Source organism: Macaca fascicularis, chromosome 2 (assembly GCF_037993035.2).
Source record: "Macaca fascicularis isolate 582-1 chromosome 2, T2T-MFA8v1.1".
In the NCBI taxonomy this organism is placed as follows: domain Eukaryota; kingdom Metazoa; phylum Chordata; class Mammalia; order Primates; family Cercopithecidae; genus Macaca; species Macaca fascicularis.
Genome location: NC_088376.1, coordinates 90784675 through 90805834, shown reverse-complemented (window position 1 = coordinate 90805834; position 21160 = coordinate 90784675). Strand labels below are relative to the sequence as shown.

Below are 21160 nucleotides of genomic sequence, written 5' to 3'. Positions count from 1 at the left end.
CTTTTCCTGGTCCTTCCTGTCTTGTAGGTGAGCCTCTGGGGGTCAGGAGAAAGTCTCCTCTATCTCCTGCTCACTTTCGTGTAGGAAGAGGGAAGGTGTGTGCGGGGGAGGGGGGGCGGGAAACGGCACTTTGTGTGAGGGAGGCGGCCACTACTGGGCAGGCAGCCACGCTCTTCTTCCTCCCTCCTGGGGCGGAAGTGGGGAGAGCAGCAGTTTAAAGGATCCACTCAGCCGCCTCAACCGCCAACCAGGAGGCGAAGGGAGGAATAGAATGAACAATGTTTGGATCCCAATGACGGGAGATGAAAGTTGCAAAAGCTCTGCCCAGGCTTCTACCAAGGATGAACTTTCCAGGGCATCTGCTGAACAGCTCTTCGGGGCTGTCTGCTGAGATTGGCGGTGGGAGCCTCCCGCCTCTCACTCGTGCCTTTGTTCCCCACGCCGGCCCAACCCCGCGCCCCTGCGCTGGCGGCCACAGCACCTGACCCACGCGCCGCCCGCCGGGGATGCTGCAGCCGCCACGGCTGCCGCTGCTACCGCTGCCTGGCCTGCTCCGCCAGGCACATGCGCAGTGGCGACACCGAGCCGGCGCCCTCAGTCTCCTCCTCCACCGCCTCCCGGTTCCGCAGTCACTTCCTGCAGCTGTTTCCCTGTGGGTCGGGTTGGACTGACTTTTGACAGTCAGCCTTCGGCTGCGGAGGGGGCTCGGCGGCGGCCGGCGGAGAAAGTTGCTTCGAAGAGAGGCTGGGTCGAGCTGGGCCGAGCCGGGCGCGCAGGGCGGGCGTCGCGGGCGTCCCGGGCGGACGCGGCGCCGAGACTGCCGGCGCGTCCCGGGGGTTCCGGTAAGTGCAGGCGATTGGGAGCCGCGGGGCTTTCAGGACAAGCCCCGGAGCGCCGGGGACTAGCGGTTCCTTTCCGATGCTCTTTCCATCTGCCTTCCACGTGACAGGGCTTGCGCTGCTTCTATTTATCAGTTTAGTTACCTCGTTTCAGGCATTTCACGTGGACCAGGTGGATCATCTGTGGGTGCCGCTGCCTTGGCCCTCTCAGTTGCCCCCGCCCGGTGGGAGTCTGGGGATTCCATCCTTCGTGATGGCATCCTTACCGGGTTGAGGTGCGTGTGTGGGTTCGTGTGTATGCATGCACATCTTAGGAATGTAAGGTGGATGTGGGCGACGCTGAAGTGTCTGTAGCTTTGATTCAAATCTGTAAACAGTTCCCTAGGATTAGGAACCGTCACAGCGGAGACTGAAAAACATTCGCCAGTTCGCCAAGGCCTCTTCCACAGTTTTCTGCGTTCTTTCGAGCCTTCCTTATAGGATATACCTTGCCTCAAGTGATTTTTTTTTTTTTTTAACTTTTCTCCCTCTCATTCCTTCTTGCTGCGTTCTGATGACCTCTGAGTAATGCTCGCCGCCTTTCCCGCATTTCCAGAATTCCCAATTACAGACTTACCTAGTTTGCGGAGGTGCTGCTAACCTGTTCCTTTATTCTATTCTCTTTCCTCTGTAGATTTCTCCAAATGAGAAAGAGATTGTCTTTAACACAGTATGTGAAGAGTAGGCCCCAGTCCAGTGATGAAAACTAAGTATGCTATGATAATTAATTTTCTTTAAACAGGGTACATTGCGAAGCTTTGATTTTCTTTAATGTCGTCTTAGGTCCTTTCCAAACCAGGACATTAACCAGCATGAATCCTTCATTTATGCCATTGCAAGCATCAGAGTGAGTGGTTTTTAAGATCTGAAGAATATTTATGCCAGTCTTCAAATTAGTCCCTTTTAAACCAATGCAACAGTTGAACAGATCTGAGTTGCATGTTTTGGGTCTATGGATTCCATCATTCATGCATTCACTGAAGACTTGGTTTTATTCATTTTAAGATTTATATTTTATGCTAATTTTTGTTTGCAAATGTACTAATATTTGATGCAGTTGTCATACATAGATTTTTTTGAGGAGTCGACATTGTGTTGATTGTTAAATATAACAAGAAATAAATTTGGGATATCAAGCTACTCTTTAAAAATTATAAGATCAAAGCGATAATGGGTAAAGCTGTGTTTGGCAAGAATTTTTTCTTTAAATCAGGTAACTTTATCCCCTCTGGTAGGAGGCCTTTTGTACCTCTGTGCTTTGAGAAGGACCTTTATTTTGAGGGAAACTTGTAGATAACACTGGGGGAGACACATGCTAGAATTTCCTCAAGTGAAAGTGAGCTTTCATAAAACAAGTCCAGACATGCCTAGGCAATTGGTAGCATTTGATTTTCTGTTTATATTGGTTTCCTTTATCCAGATGTTTTCACACCCCCATTCACCTTTTCACTAATGAACTAGCAGCATGTTTGTGGCAAGTTGACGTCAGTAGCTTAACATTATGAATTATTATAATTAGGTAGTTAAACTTTTTAAAAGGCTGTTCTTTGTCTACTTAGTTCCCTTTTCTAAAATGACCATATCTGTTTTTGCTTTATGGATATCTTTACTTGATTCGATTAAGAGAAATAATACCATCACAGAGAACCTGACTTTTTAAATGTTCAAACTCTATATTGCTTTTCTTTATGTTCCCAAAGATATGGGCAGTACACTTCTGCTTAAAAATGAAATAATATCATTTTTCTAAATTTTGTGATTAATGAGAAGTATTGTTAAATTCTATGACTAATACTTACGCATTTTACCCTTAACTACATTATTTTCCCATCACGCTGATTTCCTTTGTTGCCTCCCCACCCCAAATTTCGTATGAAAGTTGTTACTTGATTTTCAGGTGCTGTGTAGTTATCAAATGTGGTAATACAGACTTTAACTTTTCAAAATTTACTTGATACATTTTAGTAATTCTATTATTGCCATAATGTACACATTTCCATTGCAGATGGAAATTTTCAGCAGCTTAAAATAGCTATATTCTATTGACCAAGAGAAGAGGTTTTAATACTGTATTGAGAGAGTGTAGGGAATTGTGGATTTTGAAATAAGGATTCTAATTTGGGTTAATTAGAATCTTGGGAACCCAAAGGGTGTACTGTGGTTCATTTTGAGACACTCAGGTTAGACGATGCCATCTGTAGGGGGAGGCAGGAGAAATTATGGATAAAGATTGAAGAGGGAGAGGAACATTTTGGGTCTTTTCTGAGGGAATTATAATAGAGACTATCAGTTATTTATTAAGAAGGGGGAGGAAAATAGCCTCAAGACTGAGGAACTGGAATTATACTGTGGCTTTTGGTGGTGTGATCCATTATTCCATTGGACATTTCCTTGATACCTTATTTTGTGTAGGTAATTTACCTAGAGAAGGAGGAAAAATTTGGATTTTACAGGGGACTGATGAATATAATCTAAGGCTGTATGAGGTAAACTCAAGAGCCCACAGTGAACAGGCAAGTATCAAGAACAGGCAGCAACTGAGTGGGGACTGAGGTGTCCCAGAGATGGCGGGCCTGGCTAGAGGGCACTGTGCCTCTGAGCACTAACTAGTTAATTGCGTCCCATATAGGAATGTGGGCCAAGTGATGCCAGATCATCCTTTTTCAAGAGAAGCCACGAATCTCTTGATTTTTGAATGTTAACAACTCATTCAACTTAAAAAATGAAAACAAAACTGTATATTCCAAACAGCACATCTGTGGCTGTATGTGGCCCACGGGCTGCTTGCCACTTCTGCTATACATTGGCTCAACTACTTAAATATTGCTAGTTGATCAGAAGGAGCATATTTTATTTATTTCTGTCATACTTTAACTCTAGGCTATTCCTAGAGTTCCTTGAAATTTCTGCAAGGTGATTTTTTTTTTATTCACTCTTCTTGATATTGGTTGGTTGGAAGAGATATTTGCTAAGATTTTTAGCTGGTGGTTTTTTTTTTTTTTTTTGAGACACAGTCTTGCTCTGTCACCCAGGTTGGAGTGCAGTGGCATGATCTCAGTTTACTACCACCTCTGCCTCCCCTATTCAAGCGATTCTCCTGCCTCAGTCTCCGGAGTAGCTGGGATTACAGGCACCTGCCACCACACCCAGCTAATGTTTGTGTTTTTAGTAGAGACAGGGTTTCACCACATTGTCTCGAACAGGCTGGTCTCGAACTCCTGACCTCAGGTGATCCACCCACCTTGGCCTCCCAAAATGCTGGGATTACAGGCATGAGCCACCATGCTGGACAGCTCATGGTGTTTTTGTCTGTGCGTGATTATCATTAAGAGTGTTTAAGTGTTAGTGTGCCTGAGGGAAGGGGTCTGGACTAGGTGACCTTTGATGTCCATTTCAGCCATGTGACTTTTGGATTTAATTAGCCTTGGATGCAATGCTATTAATGTTCATGGGCCAGAGGGATAGCAGTTGGAACGGTGCCAAGCAAAATAAAGCCAAATCTATAAAGCCATTCTCAGTGGAAGAGCACCACGTTAACATGAATTAACAGGCAGGGGAAGTCTGCTAAATGAGGCCAAAGGAAAGAAGTCCCAAGGATGGGTTTGGAGAAGTAGAAGAAAGGGTCAGATTATGTTGTCATTTACATGTTATCTTGTGAAGTCTCATTTTTAAGTGAATTTTTTGTTTCTGGTTTGTTTTTTTTTTTTGCTGTTGATTCAGATTTGAAGACCTTGCTTCTCATCACCCACTGGATTATGCCCAAGGCTTTCCTACCCAATGATCCTCTTGCAACACACCGTGCTTCCTCCACCTAAGCAGCCCTCACCCTCGCCTCCTATGTCATTGGCCACCAGGTCTACAGGAACCTTGCAGCTTCCACCACAGAAGCCTTTTGGGCAGGAGGCTTCCTTGCCTCTTGCAGGGGAAGAAGAGTTATCAAAGGAAGGGGAGCAAGACTGTGCCCTGGAGGAGCTATGTAAGCCCCTGTACTGCAAACTCTGCAATGTCACCTTGAACTCTGCACAGCAAGCCCAGGCTCATTATCAGGTAAAGGGAGAAAAGAAAACCAGGCATTTAGTGGGGTGAACATTTCAGGGCTCTTCCTGTTTAGCAGTTGTCTCTCTAGATATGACCGTGCGTGGAATATCAAGATGGCTTAGAGAACAACTAAGTATAAATTTGTTTGATTAAAAGCCTTATGTTTTTACTTTAAAAATAAGTATCACTTTTTGTAGAATGGATCTCAACCTCTTACACTAAGCTGTGTGGCGTTCGATAGCTTACCAGTCTTTGTAGGCAAATGTAAATTATCTATGCTGGCATTTGAACCTGTAGTCTTAAGAAGAACAAGTATTTAAAACATGATGTACCAGCCTGGACGACAGAGCAAGACTTATCTCAAACAAACAAAAAAAACCCATGATGTACCAAACTCAATTCAGTGTAAAATTGTTCAGAAGCTAATACAATTTGCATCATTTCAAGGTGATCTCTGTGCATGACTCTCATGCTTTCCATTTTTGACTTATAACTCTTATATATCCTATCACTGGTAAGGAAAACACAGGTATCTTTTTATAGTGAGAATAAAATGACATTGGAATATTAAGCCCTATCCTTCATTCATAATAAGCATACTCTAATTTATTTTAGCCCGTTAGTGTAAACTAATACTGGTTTTTAAGATTTAAAGCTTTCACCTCCATGTTGAATAGCTAGTGGAGAGGACCATTTTAAAGGGTAATATTACCTAAGAACAAATGGAAAATTAAACTTTGGTTCTAAAGAGAGGGTACAATATTTCTTTTTATTCTAGACGTCTGTATAAAGTTAAATAATTTCCTTTTTTGGAGAAAAGAGACCTGGGAAATAATCAAGGACAAAACCCACTGAATGATGTCTTCCTGGGACATCATTGATTTGATTATTTATTATCTGCATGAAAATCTCTAGTAATAAGAGAGTATGGTAGAAGACTTACACAGGTGTTTCTTCTCTTGTGCACCATAAGTTTCTCCAACTTAAAGTTTTTGTTTACTGTGGGTGTTAAGTCTTCTGTTTTGCTTTGATCCCAAAGACTGATTATTGTGTTGCTTTTTGATTATATGTTGGAAGTATTTTGATGGTCAGTTGTTTTCTCTGGTATTTAGGGGAAGACATAATATGTTGCCTTCTTTAAGTTCCCATTATGTGGTTTTGTTTTGCCCTCAGGTGCAGAGAGTTGAGTTAATTGTATCTCACAGATCTTGACCTGTGTCATCATTGGTTCCTAAAGGCCTCTTCTGGTTTTATTTTTACGTTTTCCCCCTTTCCCCAGTATCTACTCTCATCACCTTGCTGTGCAGTACAATTGTTTGATACAGGGTCTTCCTTTGCCTGTCTTTACCATTCAAGCAGAGTCTGTTAGGATGATTCATCTCAACTCCAAGACTGTATTAGCTTTCTTCATTTATTCCTACGGATGTTCAGTTTTACAGCCTAAGACTCACTTTGAAAAAAGAAGCCAGAGTTCTCAAGGTTTAATTATTAGCCGTATAAAGCCCCTAACAAATCATTAACTTGGGAGCAAACCCACTTGTATGCTATACACATATATAATTACCTTTATTTATTTATTTATTTTGAGACAGAGTCTTGCTCTGTGGCCCAGGCTGGAGTGCAGTGGTACGATAATGGCTCACTGCAGCGCCTGTCTCCTGGGTTCAAGCGATTCTCATGCCTCAGCCTCTCGAGTAGCTGGGACTACAGGCGCACACCAGCACACCCAGCTAATTTTTGTATTTTTAGTAGAGATGGAGGTTAGCCATGTTGGCTAGATTCAGCCTCCCAAAGTGCTGGGATTATAGGCGTGAGTGACCTACTGCACCCAGCCTGTAATTCCCTTTTAAGGAAGAGTTGTTTACTTTTATGAGGGAAAACTCTTGGGCAGTGTGTAATTTTAACATGTCCATTGATTATACATATACGTTATTTCTTTTTTCTCCTAATAAAACTTTTTGACTTCATGGACTTTGAAAGGTGCTACTGATGATACATAGAGAAGATTGAGTTTGATGCAAGGTCATTGGATTATAAGGCTAAAACTAGATAAACGGAATCAACATTTGTTTTTTTCTTTTATTTTACATTTTTGCATATGTTTGTTCTAAACTTTTTAGTTGGCAAGATTAGTAATTATACTTAATTTCAGTTTCCTCAATGGTACAGTGAATAAATAAATTAGAAAATATAAGAAAAGGGAAATACAATTTAGGTAAATTTCTCAAAAATCAGAATTTTTAAGTGGAAAGGTTAAAGGAGAACAGGATGTAACGGGACAACTTAAGCAGCTAAAAACCAGCGTAAAGATGGGAAAGAAAAGAGGCAAGCTAGTAATCAGAAAGTAGAAGCTTACAGAAAATGAAAAGTTTGGGTATAATAAAGTATATTGCTAAGACTTTAGAAGCAAAGGTTCGAATGAGACTGATGTTATTGGTAACTCTTAAAGAGAGAAGGTTTTTTTTTTTTTTTTTTTTTTTTTTTTTTTTTTTTTTTTTTTTTTTTGAGACGGAGTCTCGCTCTGCCGCCCAGGCTGGAGTGCAGTGGCCGCATCTCAGCTCACTGCAAGCTCCAAAAAGAGAGAAGTTTTTACCAGAGAACTAAACTAAGGCAAAGCAGTTCATGTGTAAAAATACAGAGCAATTACATTAGGGGAACATAGAAAGAAGGTCATCTTAGAAGTGAAATCTGGATTTTAATAAGATAGAAATGGTCAAGATAAAAGTGTATAGTCCAAAATGTAGCTCAGGATAATAAACAATCAGAGTGTGAACATAACTCTAGAAGTGGGTGAACTACCAAAGAAGGAAAGCATAGAAATGTTAGCCAAAAAGATGCATCAGAGGGTGTACATGAATAAGCAGTAATAAAAGAAAGATTACTGAAGACAAGGCTAAGACCAGGCCAGGTGTGGTGCCTCACACTTGTAATCCCAGCACTTTGGGAGGCTGAGGTGGGAAGATTGCTTGCATTCAGGAGTCCAAGACAAGCCTGGACAGCATAACAAGACCCCATCTCTACAAAAATACAAGGAAATTAGGTGGGCATAGTGGCAGACACTTGTAGTCCCAGCTATTCGTGAGGCTGAGACAGGAGGCTCACTTGAGCCTGGGAGATTGAGGCAGCAGTGAGCTATGATCATGCCACTGTACTCCAGCAAAGAAAGACAACAACAACAACAACAATAACAACAACAACAAAACATACAAAAAAGAGAAGGGTAAGACCAATGAGTAAGGCTTACCAAGCACAGGAATAAGTAGAATGCCAATGATTGTAGATTAATACAACAAAGTGGTTTAGGGTTAAATGAGATGATGGCTGTACAATTTTATTTCAAGACTAAAAACTTACTTTCTAATTTTTAATACAGAGCATTACCAAACTGTATCTTCATTATTTCAGTTATGTGTGAGATAAAATGGGTCATGGGTAGCCTGTTTATGAGCTAGAAATGCATTTGTGAGAAGTGATAAATCACTGTGATTACATTACTCAAAACTTTTTAGTCAGTTGATGCCATTGTTGAAATCGTGGAGTTTCAAATTGCCTCAGGTATTGTAAACAACGGTGGTTACACTGGAGCCGGACTGTATCATGTTCCAGTAATCCAGGACATGCAGTGGAAACTACCCAATAAATACTTCCCTTTAAGCTCACTAGCGTTTTTTCCTGACGTCCCAGTGTTCCCAAGCTGGGGCTACCTTAGCAGTGACCCATGTGTATCTGTAGTCATTAGAGATTTAGTTTTATTCCAAGTACTTTTTAAGACTGATCAGTTGGCTTCAAAACATCGTCAGCTGTTGTTTCATTTTTAATGAAGCCATCGAATTTTATATTCTTAAAATTAGGGCTTTGGGTATAACTTAATTTAAAATCCAATCTTTGGAGGAGAAACATACTTTCATTTTATTAAAGTCTATCTGCAGGCTTCAGGTTACTTAGGGCAAGGCTGGCATGGGGTAACATACCACTGTTTCATCAGCATAAATACCCAGAGGAGGAACTGCTTTAGCATGGAAGGTTATTAACAGAAATAAAAAAAGCAAAAAACATGGATGAATTTTGCTAAGGCATCCACAGTTTAAAGTCACCAGTTTATTTGCTAATTTGCATGTATATATTTGACAAGATGTACTTACATTACATTTATAAAATTTGTCATAAACATGGCTTTCTATTTGTAATATTTAGTAGTCAAATAGTAACCTACTATGTTAATTAGATTGATTAGAGAAAGAGAATACAGGTGAAAGAGTAGCTTTAGAATTAGGATGCTGAGTGTAGTGGTCTTAATTCATAATTCATAATGAAGAGAATGCTGTTAGATTTTTCCCAAAATTTAAAGTACTGATTTTGGCACTTACATCTTAATATTGATCACCCAGGTTTGGATCAGTGAATTAAATCTCAGCTAATTTTCATGTATTCAAAATTCTCCGATTTGACTTTTTTCCAAATGGACTTACAGTGGACTGAGAATGGCTAAAACACACTTCAGATTTGGTTTTAATGCATGTGCTTTACACGTGGCATGTATGCTTTGGAATCTAACAGCTTTGGGCTGGAATCTTGGCTCAGTTACTTTAGGCAAGACACTGAATCTCTCTTTATTCAATATCTGTAAAGTAGGGGTCATTGTACTTCCTGTGCAGTATTGTGAGAATTGCATGTGTTATCTTAATAAATCCTGGTTGGTTGAAATAGGTTGCTATTGTTTAGAAGTGTTTGGGTCTCAAATGAGCAGAATGAGATGGTACACAGCTGTCTTACTGTTGTTACTACCTTGATAGTAACTTGCTGTAGGACCTTGTGTAAATAAGCAAAACTTTGTTTTTCTTGATCGTTCTCCAGAGATACTCTTTCAGATCCAGATACCAGGTTACCTTAAAAGAGTCTCATGAAGAATAATTCAACCAACAAATGAGGCAAAATAAAATGATTTTCAAATGTAAGTTCAAATAAAATGATTTTCAAATTTCAACCATACTACTCGTCTGTCAGCTTAGTCCATTTACCCAAGAATCAATTCTTGTTGGTTTTCTTGTTCTGCTCTCTGAAATCACCACCTCTGTAGGCTTTTCTAGCTGTTGCTTTGATCATTTGAGAGGGCAGAAGCTCTCTGTGATCTTGCCAGTTTTCTGCCTCCTCCTCTAGTCTACCCCTACCTCATTTCTTCTTATTTCAAAATGATAGATACCCTTTCTTTTGTCCAAGTTTGATTCCTCATCCTGTTTTCTGGATTTCATCACCTTTTCACCTCAATCAAAAACTGTGCTCAAGTCTCTTCTATATAAATAAAAATACCAGCAGCAACCTTCCCATTACTTTTAATCCCTGCTGTCAGCAACCTTTCTCCTCTTCTCTCCTGTCCTTAGCATTCTGCTGGGTATAATTGTTCTCTTCAGGTCTTCATTTCCCATTCATTCCCCAGCCCACCGTATGCTGATTTCCATTCCTATAGGCCACTGAAATGGTCCTTTCCAGTGTCACCATGATCTTACAGGCCAAATCTAACTCCTTCTCACTTGACCCCTTTGTAGCATTAGCCAGTGGTAACAACTTTCTCCTAAAAAATTTTAAAAATATTTTTATTTAAAATAATGCCTGAGGAACCAAAGGGTTTATAATGGAAAGTAGTAATTACCTGTTCTCCACCCATTCCCTTCCTTTTTTCCCCTCTCCATTCTCTTCTCCTTTCTGACTCCCAACTTGAGCTGGCTATAGTTTTACTTTGACACTGTCAAGATTGATCATGTTTTTATCCATTCTGTCATCAAATTAAGTTTTCCATGCTCTATTTGCAGGTTGATGCCAATTGTTGAAAATTAACATTCAGCATTTGCATTATTGTGAATAGGGAATTTTGCATTATTATGAGTGGGGAAATACTGTTCACTGCAGAGCTGTTTCCTTCCCTATATTTCCAGTGTCATGATCTCATGCTACTCACAAGAGATATTCAAATAGGTAACTCTTTCCTGAATGCTACCAGTTGCTCAAAAGTGTGTCTATTTTAGTTTGCTTCATATGTGGATTATAACTTTGAAATAACTTTGTTTTTCCTTGAGTTTCTGGTACTTTTTAAAAAAAAACTAGAGAGAAGATTCTTAAGCCTTACAAAAAAGCTGTTAGCATCTCAATCTTTCTTTATATTGCTTACAACCCATTTCATTTATCTTCATGAAACCTACTGTTTTCTGATTCTGATTTTGACTAGTTTTTCTAGTTTGGATTAGTTGTTCTATATTTGAATCACTACTTCATTGTGTAGGTTTTTGTATTTCCCAGAGTGTAGGTTTTTGTATTTCCTGGAGTTTTTAGTTGCTTTTCTTCTCCCCTGTTTTTCTAGCATTATATTTTTCATATCACCATTCTCCTCTCCACTCCTAAGTCTCAACCCCGCTTTTTATTGTATGGAATTTTCCTTTTATCCTAGATTCCTCTATCTCCTTGCTCCATTTTCAGCTGGCGTCTTTTTGGTTTGCTGCACAGCTTTGTCAACTTTGGACTTACTGCTCTTTAGGTTGGACCACTATTTTCTAAATATATGTGTTTTCTTTTTTAAATCTTGCTTTGTTGGAGTATATTGTCACATTACTTTAAGGAAGAAATAATGAATATAAATGTATAACACATTTTTTTCCTTGAAATAAAATGAGGGAGTAATGGGGAATAAATTTTTTTGAGCCCTGTGTTTCTAAAAAATATTTGCGTTGTGCCTTCATATTTGACAATTCAGTTCCAGGTTGAAGATTATTTTTCTTTGGAATGTTAACAGCTGCCCTCTATTTTCTGTTTTTATCTAATGTTGCTGAAGAGAAATCTTCTAATTCTTATTCTTTTGTTGGTGACCTGTTTTAATTTTGTATCTTTCTTTTTTTTCCCCGGGAAGCTTTTAGGCTCTCCTTTTTATCCTTGTAGTCTGAGATCTGACAATGATGGTTGTGTCTTGTTTTCCCCTGGATACTTTTTCATTTGTCCTGGTCAGCACTAGTAGATCATTTCAGTTTGTGTACTTCTGTTTCTCTTGCTCTGGAAAATTTATAAAATATTCTTTTTTTTTTTTTTTTTTTGAGACAGCGTCTTACTCTGTTCCTCAGGTTAGAGGGCAGTGACGCGGTCTCAGCTCACTGTAACTTCTGCCTCCTGTGTTTAAGTGATTCTCCTGCCTCACCCACCCGAATACCTGGGATTACAGGTGCCTGCCACCATGTCCAGCTGAGTTTTTTGTATTTTTAGTAGAGACGGGGTTTCACCATGTTGGCCAGGCTGGTATCAAACTCCTGACCTCAGATGGCCCACCTGCCTCGGCCTCCCAAAGAAAAAAATATTCTTTCTTAGTTACTATTCTCTAGATTTTTTGTCTTTCCTTCTAGGAATCCTGTTAGCCATTATCATGGTTCTGCTGGATTGATTCTCTTTTATTTTTCTAGCTTTATTGAAGTATAATTGATGGATTGATTATATTGTTTGTCTCTGCTATCTTTTATCATTCTTTTTTTTTTTGATTTGAGACATGTTCTTAACTTCTAATCTCATATTGAATTTTTAAATTTGACAGTCGTATTTTTAATTTTTAAATTTAAATGTTACATTCAAACATTAACATTTTACATAATGACAGTACAATTGTCAAAATCAGGAAATTAACACTGATTTAAATAAATAAGACTTCTGGATTTCTTATTCTCATTTCATAGCATCTGTTTTATAGGATATTAATTAGGAACCTGAAATCACAGACTTTGGGGTGAGACTAGTATTAGATCTTGTGGTCTTACCACTCGCTAGATGTATGATATCAGAAACATTTCCTAACCCTTCTCTGCTTCATGAAGAAGGAGATGATGAGGAGAAGGATGATACTAATAATACCTGCATGTTAATATGTGTAGGGCATTTAGAAGAGTTCCTGGTACCTGAGATAGTCCTTGATAGTGTTGAGTGTTCCCAAGGTGCAGTGGAACCAGATTGTCCCAGCTCTGCATTGGACAATTGTGGCATTTGACAAGTTTTATTTTTATTTTATCAACTTTTTAGTTTGAATTATTCTAGACTTACAAAACAGTTCCAAAAATAGTACAAATAATTCCTGTATGCGCCTTATTCAGGCTTCCCAAACATGAACATTTTACATAACTACAGTATAGTTGTCAAAATCAGGAATTTAACACAGATTCAAATAATATTGTTTATATACTGTTTATATTACATTAATTGTGTACTAATGGCCTTTCCCTGATTCCAGTTATTTAATCCAGGATGAAATTTTGCAGGTAGTTTTCGTGTCTCCTTTAATTTGGCTAGGTCCTTGGTTTTTCTTTGCTTTTTATCATCTTGCAATTTTTGAAGAATTGTTTTGTAGAATGTCCCAAATTTGGGCTTGTTTGATGTTTGATTAAATTCAGGTTATGTGTTTTTTAGCAAGAATACCACAGAAATGATACTGTGTTCTTCCTAGTGTGTCATATCAACAAAGATGTGTTGTGAATATCTTTTATTGCTGGTGCTGTTAACTCTGATCACTCGTTTAAGCTGGTGCCTGCCATGGTTCTCCTTTGCAAAGTTACTCTTTTTCTTTTTGTGTTCAACAAATGTTATATGGGGAGGTGCTTTAAGACTGTGAATATCTTATTTCTCATCATAGTTTTGGTCAGTGATGATTCTTGTCTCCAATAATTATTAGAGTGGTATTTGCCAATTGGTGATTTTTCTGTTTTAATCATTCCTTCTAAACTTGTTACTTGGAATTTTACTTTAAGAAAGATCTTTCCTATTTTTGCATTTATTTATTCAGTTATTTATATTACTGTGGATTTATGGATTCTAATTTTGTTTTATATATCTTCTATATCTATAGATATATTCTATATTTATTTCTATAGATATATTCTATATCTGTACCTATATTCTAATTTTATTTATTTTGATTTATTTTATTTTACTGTTTTTGAGACAGAGTCTCCCTCTGTCACCCAGGCTGGAGTGCAGTGGTGCAATCTCTGCTCACTGCAACCTCCGCCTCCTGGGCTCAAGCGATTCTCCTGCCTTAGCCTCCGGAGTAGCTGGGATTACAGGCGCCCGCCACTGTGCCTGGCTAATTTTTGTATGTTTAGTAGAGATAGTGTTTCACCATGTTGGCCAGGCTGGTCTTGAATTCCTGACCTCATGTGATCTACCCGCCTCAGCCTTTCAAAGTGCTGGGATTGCAGGCGTGAGCCACCCCGCCCAGCCCAGGTTGCTGCAAATGCCATTATTTCGTTCCTTTTTATGGCTGAGTAGTATTCCATAGTATATATTAATATGTGCCACATTTTCTTTATCCACTCGTGGATTGATGGGCATATTTTTTCAGCTGCGAATTGTGCTCGTATAAACATGTGTACAAGTATCATTTTCATATAATGACTTCTTTTCCTATGGGTAGATAACCAGGAGAGGGATTGCTGGATCAAATGGTAGATCTACTTTTAGTTCTTTAAGGAGGGAATTGCCACACTGTTTTCCATAGTGGTTGTACTATTTTACGTTCCTAACAATAGTGTAAAAGTGTTCCCTTTTTCACCACATCCATACCAACATCTATTATTTTTTGATTTTTTGATTACAGCTGTTCTTGCAGGAGTAAGGTGGTATCACGTGGTGGTTTTGATTTTCATTTCTCTGATAATTAGTGATGTTAAGCATTTTTTTCATATGTTTGTTGGCTATTTGTATGTCTTCTTTTGAGAATTGTCTATTCATGTCGTTAGGCCACTTTTTGATGCTATTGTTTGTTTTTTGTTGCTGATTTGTTTGAATCCTTTGTAGACCAGATATTAGTCCTTTGTTGGATATATAGATTGCAAGGATTTTCTCCTACTCTGTGGGTTGTCTGTTTACTCTGCTGATTATTTCTTTTGCTATACAGAAGCTTTTTAGTTTAATTAAGTCCCATCTATTTATCTTTGTTTTTGTTGCATTTGCTTTTGGGTTCTTGGTCATGAAGTCTTTGCTTAAGTCAATGTCTAGAAGAACTTTTTCCAATGTTCTAGAATTTTTATGGTTTCAGGTTTTAGATTTAAGTCTTTGATCCGTCTCTAGTTGATGTTTGTATAAGGTGAGAGATGAGGATCCAGTTTCATTATTCTACATGTGGCTTGCCAATTATCCCAGCACCTTTTGTTCAATAGGGTGTCCTTTCCTCACTTTACGTTTTTGTTTCTTTTGTTGAAGCTCAGTTGACCGTAAGTATTTGGCTTTATTTCTGCATTCTCTATTCTGTTTTATTGGTCTAAATGCCTGTTTTTATGCCAGTACCATGCTGTTTTGGTGACTGTAGCCATATACTATAGTTTGAAGTCAGGTAATGTAAGGCCTCTAGATTTGTTCTTTTTGCTTAGTCTTGCTTTAGCTATGAGGGCTCTTTTTTGGTTCCATATGAATTTTAGCATTTTTTTTTCTAGTTCTGTGAAGAATGATGATGGTATTTTGATGGGAATTGCATTGAATTTGATGATGGTATTTTGATGGGAATTGCATTGAATTTGTAGATTGCTTTTGGCAGTGTGGTCATTTTCACAACATTGATTCTACCCATCATGAGCATGGGATGTGCTTCTGTTTGTTTGTGTCATCTATGATTTCCTTCAGCAGTGTTTTGTGCTTTTCTTTGTAGAGGTCTTTCAGCTTTTTGGTTAAGTATATTCCCGTTTTTTTTTTTTTTTTTTGCAGCTATTGTAAAAGGGGTTGAGTTCTTGATTTGATTCTCTGCTTGGTCGTTGGTCACTGTTGGTGTATAGCAGAGCTACTGATTTGTTGTATATTAATTTTGTATCCCAAAACTTTGCTGAATTCATTTACCAGTACCAGTTGCTTTTTGGATAAGTCTTTAGGATTTGCTAGATACACAATCATTTCATTAGCAAATAGTGACAGTTTGACTTTCTCTTTACTGATTTGGATGCCATTTATTTCTTTCTCTTGTCTGATTGCTGTGGCTAGGACTTCCAGTACTAGGTTGAATAGAAGTGGTGAAAGTGGGCATCCTTGTCTTGTTCCAGTTCTCAGGGGGAATGCTTTCAGCTTTTCTGCATTCAATATAGTGTTGTCTGTGGGTTTGTCATAGATGGCTTTTATTACCTTAAGGTGTGTTCCTTCTATGCTGATTTTGCTGAGGGTTTTAACCATAAAGGGATGCTGGATTTTGTCAAATGCTTTTTCTTTGTCTATTGAGGTGATCATATGATTTTTGTTTTTAATTCTGTTTATGTGGTGTATCACATTTATTGACTCAAGGATGTTAAACTATCCCTAGAGGTAAAACCATCCTTGAATCCCTGGTGTGAAACCCACTTGATCATGGTGGATTATCTTTTTGATATGCTGTTGGATTTGGTTAGCTAGTATTTTGTTGAGGATTTTGCGTCTATGTTCATCAGGGATATTGGTCTGTAGTTTTCTTTTTTTTGTAATGTCCTTTCCTGGTTTTGGTATTAGGGTGATATTGACTTCGTAGAATGATTTAGGAAGGATTCCCTCTTTCTTTGTCTTTTGGAGTAGTGTCAGTAGGATTGGTACCAGTTCTTCTTTGAATGTCTGATAGAATTCAGCTGTGCATATTGCTGGTCTTGGACTTTTTTGTTGGTAAGTTTTTAATTACCATTGCAATCTCACTGCTTGTTATTGGTCTGTTCAGTTTCTATGTATTCTTGGTTTAATCTAGGAGGGTTGTATATTTCTATCCATCTCCTTTAGGTTTTCTAGTTTATCCACATAAAGGTGTTCATAGTAGCCTTGAATGATTTTTTTGTATTTCTGTGGTATGGGTTGTAATATCTCGCATTTCATTTCTAATTGAGCTTATTTGGATTTTCTCTCTTATTTTCTTGGCTAACCTCAATAATGGTCTATCAATTTTGTTTATCTTGTCAAAAAACCTACTTTTTGTTTCACTTATCTTTTGTATTTTTTTTGTTTCATTGAGTTCTGTTCGGATCTTGACTGATTTTCCGCTGGGTTTGGGTCTGGATTGTTCTTGTTTCTCCAGTTCTGTGAGGTGTCACCTTACATTGTCTATTTGTGTTCTTTGAGACTTTTTGATGTAGGCAGTTAATACTATGAACTTTCCTCTTAGCACTGCCTTTGCTGTATCCCAGAGGTTTTCATAGGTTATGTCACTATTGTCATTCAGTTCAAAAATCTTTTAATTTCCATCTTGATTTTATTGTTGACCCAACAATCATTCAGGAGCAGGTTATTTAATTTCCATGTATTTGCATGGTTTTGAGGGTTTCTTTTGGAGTTGATTTCCAGTTTTATTCCACTGTGGTCTGAGAAAGTACTTGCTATAAGTTTGATTTTCTTAAATTTGTTGAGACTTGTTTTGTGGCTATCATATGGTCTATCTTGAAGAATGTCTCATGTGCCGATGAATAGAATGTATATTCTGCAGTTTTTGGGTAGGATGGTCTGTAAATATCTGTGAAGTGCATTTCTTCTAATGTATAGTTTAAATCCATTCTTTTTTGACTTTCTGTCTTTAAGACCTGTCTAGTGCTGTCAGTGGAGTATCAAAGTCCCCCACAATTATTGTATTGCTGTCTATCTCGTTTGTTAGGTCTAGTAGTAATTGTTTTATAAGTTTGGAAACTCCAGTGATAGGTGTATATATATTTAGGATTGTGATATTTTCCTTTTGTACTAGTCCTTTTATTATTGTATAATGACCCTCTTTGTCTTTTTAAACTGCTTTTGCTTTAAAGTTTGTTTTGTCTCAAATAAGAATAGCTACTCCTGCTCGCTTTTGTTGTCCATTTGCATGGAATATCTTTTTTCACCCCTTTACCTTAAGTTTACATGAGTCTCTTAAAGATAGCAGATACTTGGTTGGTGAATTCTTATCCGTTCTGCCATTTGGAATCTTTTAAGTGGAGAATTTAGGCCATTTGCATTCAATTTTAATATTGAGACGTGAAGTACTATTTTGTTCCTTGTGCTGTGTTTTTTTTGTTTTTTGTTTTTTTTGCCTGAATACCTGGGGTTTGTTTTTTTTTTTTTCCCCATTGTGTTGTTTTATAGGTCCTGTGAGATTTATGCTTTAAGGCTATCCTATTTTGGTGTCTTTTGAGGATTTGTTTCAATATTTAGAACTCCTTTTAGTAGTTCTTGTAGTGCTGGCTGATAAAGTGGCAAATTATCTCAGAATTTTTTTTGTCCGACAAAGACTGTATCTTTCCTTCATTTATGCAGCTTAGTTTCACTGGATACAAAGTTCTTGGCTGATAATTGGTTAAGGAGGCTAAAGATAGGACCCCAGTCCCTTCTAGCTTGTAGGGTTTCAGCTGAGAAATCTGCTGTTAATCTGATAGGTTTTCCTTTATAGGTTACCTTATGCTTTTGCCTCATAGCTCTTAAGATTCTTTCTTTCATCTTGACTTTGGGTAACCTGATGACTGTATGCCTAGGTGATGATCTTTTTGCAGTGAATTTCCTAGGTGTTCTTTGAGCTTCTTGTATTCGGATGTCTAGATCTCTAGCAAGGCTGGGGAAGTTTTCCTCAATTATTCCCTCAAATATGTCTTTCAAACTGCTGTTTCTCTTCTTCCTCAGGAACAGCAGTTATTCTTAGGTTTGGTTGTTTATCATAATCTTAAACTTCTTGGAGGCTTTGTTCATTTTTTAAAAATTCTTTTTTCTTTGTCTTTATCGGTTTGGGTTAATTCAAAAGCCTTATCTTTGAGCTCCGAAGTTCTTCCTTCTACTTGTTCGAGTCTATTGCTGAGACTTTTCAGTGTGTTTTGCATTTCTCTAAGCATGTCCTTCATTTCCAGAAGTTGTGATTTTTTTTATTTATGGTATTTCACTGGAAATTTTCCATTCATACCTGTATTATTTTTTGATTTCTTTAAATTGGACTTCACCTTTCTGTGGTGCCTGCTTTTTTTTTTTTTTTTTTTTTTTTTCTCAGTTGCAAGTTTTAATAGAGTGAAAACAGAGCTTCCATACAAAGAGAGGGGACCCAAAGAGGATAGCCGTTGCCAGCTCAAATGCCTGGGCTTATATCCCAATCATTGTCCCTCCTGCTGTGCTCTCAAGCAATAGATGATTGGCTATTTCTTTACCTCCTGTTTTTGCCTAATTAGCATTTTAGTGAGCTGTCTTTACTATCTGATTGGTCGGATGTTGAGCTAAGTTGCAAGCCCCGTGTTTAAAGGTGGAAGCGGTCACCTTCCCAGCTAGCCTTAGGGATTCTTTGTCTGCCTAGGGAATCCAGCTAGTCCTGTCTCTCAACAGGTCAGTCCCCCCTCTCAACAGGAAAATCCAAGAGCTATTGGGGAGGTTGGCTGACGACTGCTCTAACTGCTTCCTGCTGAATTGGGGCATAGTAGGGGTTGTGCAGTTGAGATTTCCTCAGGAGGGGTGCCTTCAATGTCATTAACATCGGAGAGTGGGCTAGCAGGCCGGTCCAGGGGTCCATGGTAGATCTTAGTCATGGACTGCATCTGGGGTTCCATTTGAAGAACTATTTGTAGTTTTACAGCTTTGATTCTGGAAGGGACAAACTTAACAAGGAGGTTAAAGATACAGGGATTAAAATGTATGGCTTGCAGTGCAGGGGATTATTTCTTTGGCACAGTTTACAGGCCCTGACTATCTGCTTGATGGTTTTGAAAAGACCTGGTCTGGTAAATAATGATTTGGCCATCCAATGGGTGTTATCAATGCCTAAGTGAAAGGTTTGGTGAAGGGTTTTAAGTAATTTCCATTGGTTAGCTGCAGGAAAAAGCCTTCTTTGGTGGCTAGACATCCTGAGGGGAGGAAACTATGTCCTCATGAGGTTCCCCATTCTATTTCTTCTTCTGAGTACTGCGACTTGGTTTCCCAGAGCGGATTACCCCATACTAGGGGTCTTTCTATAAGCATTTCTAATGGAGGGTCCTGCCTTGAGGTTCTTTCGGCTTCAATATCCGCTTGGCGGTTCCCTCCTATTTCCCTTTCCTTTCCTTTCTGATGACCCCGGCAGTGTACGACTGCCACCTCTTCAGGTTTCTGTACAGCCAATAATAATCTCCTAATGGCTTCCTGATGTTTGATGGGTGTTCCCTCAGAAGTTAGGAATTCCCTTTCTCTCCATATTGCTGCATGGGCATGGAGGACTAGGTAAGCATACGTAGAGTCTGTATATAGATTTACCCTTTTTCCTTCTCCCAATTCTAGTGCCCGAGTGAGGGCTATTAGTTCTGCCAGCTGAGCAGTAGTTCCTGGAGTGAGGGGATTCTTTCAAGTATTCCATTATCACTGACCACTGCATACCCCGCTTTTCAAAGTCCTTTTTCTACAAAGGAACTTCCATCAGTATGCAAGTTGAGGTCAGGATCAGCCAAGGGAACCTCTAAAAGGTCCCCTTGAGCGGCGTAGGTTTGAGCAATTACTTGTTGACAGTTATGTTCTATCTTTTCTTCGCTGTCTGGAAGAAATGTGGCTGGGTTAAGAGTTGCACAAGCGCACAGTCGCAGCACTGGCCCTTCAAGTAATAGAGCCTGATATTTAAGCAAACGGTTGTCTGACAGCCACAAGTCTCCTTTAGCAGTGAGTATGCTGTTCACATCATGAGATATCCACACAGTAAGATCTCTTCCCTGTATCATTTTAACTACTTCAGATACTAAGACTGCTACTGCTGCCACTACCTGTAAACAATGAGGCCAACCCTTTGCCACTACATCCATTTCCTTACTCAGGTATGCCATGGGTTGCAAGCTCATCCCTCAGACCTGTGTAAGGACTCCTAGAGCTATTCCTATTTTTTTTCTGTGACATATAAAGAAAAGTCTTGCCCTGTTGGCAAGCTTAACACTGGGGCTTGGGTTAGGGACTTCTTTAGGGCCTGGAAAGCCGCTTCTGCTTCAGGTGTCCATATTACTAAATGGATATTGGCTTTGAGTTTCCTTAATTAGTGTATATAATGGTCTGGCTATTTCGCTGTACCTGGGAATCCATATTCGGCAGAAACCTGTTATGCCAAGGAACCCTCTTAGTTGCTTTAGGGTTTTGGGATGAAGATAAGCCAGTATGGGCTGGATACATTTCTCACTGAGGGCCCTGGTGCCTTTGGATGATTTTAGCCCTAAGTATTTAACCTGCTGTGAGCAGAGCTGAGCCTTTGGTTTGGAAACCTTCTAGCCACAGGTAGCGAAGAAATTTAAGAACGCTTGGGTGGCTTGCTGGCACAAGGTTTCTGAATGGGCGGCTAAAAGTAA

The 21160-nt window shown here is 38.9% G+C and overlaps 1 protein-coding gene across 7 annotated transcripts in view; it reads left to right on the top strand.

Annotated features, from left to right (window-relative positions):
• The first annotated feature begins 627 nt into the window (after positions 1-627).
• The window catches only part of ZMAT3 (zinc finger matrin-type 3), a 56402-nt gene continuing 35869 nt past the window's right edge, over positions 628-21160 (top strand). For all 7 annotated transcript variants that reach the window (XR_012430869.1, XR_012430868.1, XM_074031424.1 and 4 more), the window contains exons 1-2: positions 628-842; positions 4599-4925. Coding sequence is in view for 4 of the 7 variants with exons in the window: in XM_074031424.1 (XP_073887525.1) it covers positions 4656-4925 (270 nt within the window). In the remaining 3 variants the exon portion in view is untranslated. The remainder of the gene's footprint in view (positions 843-4598; positions 4926-21160) is intronic.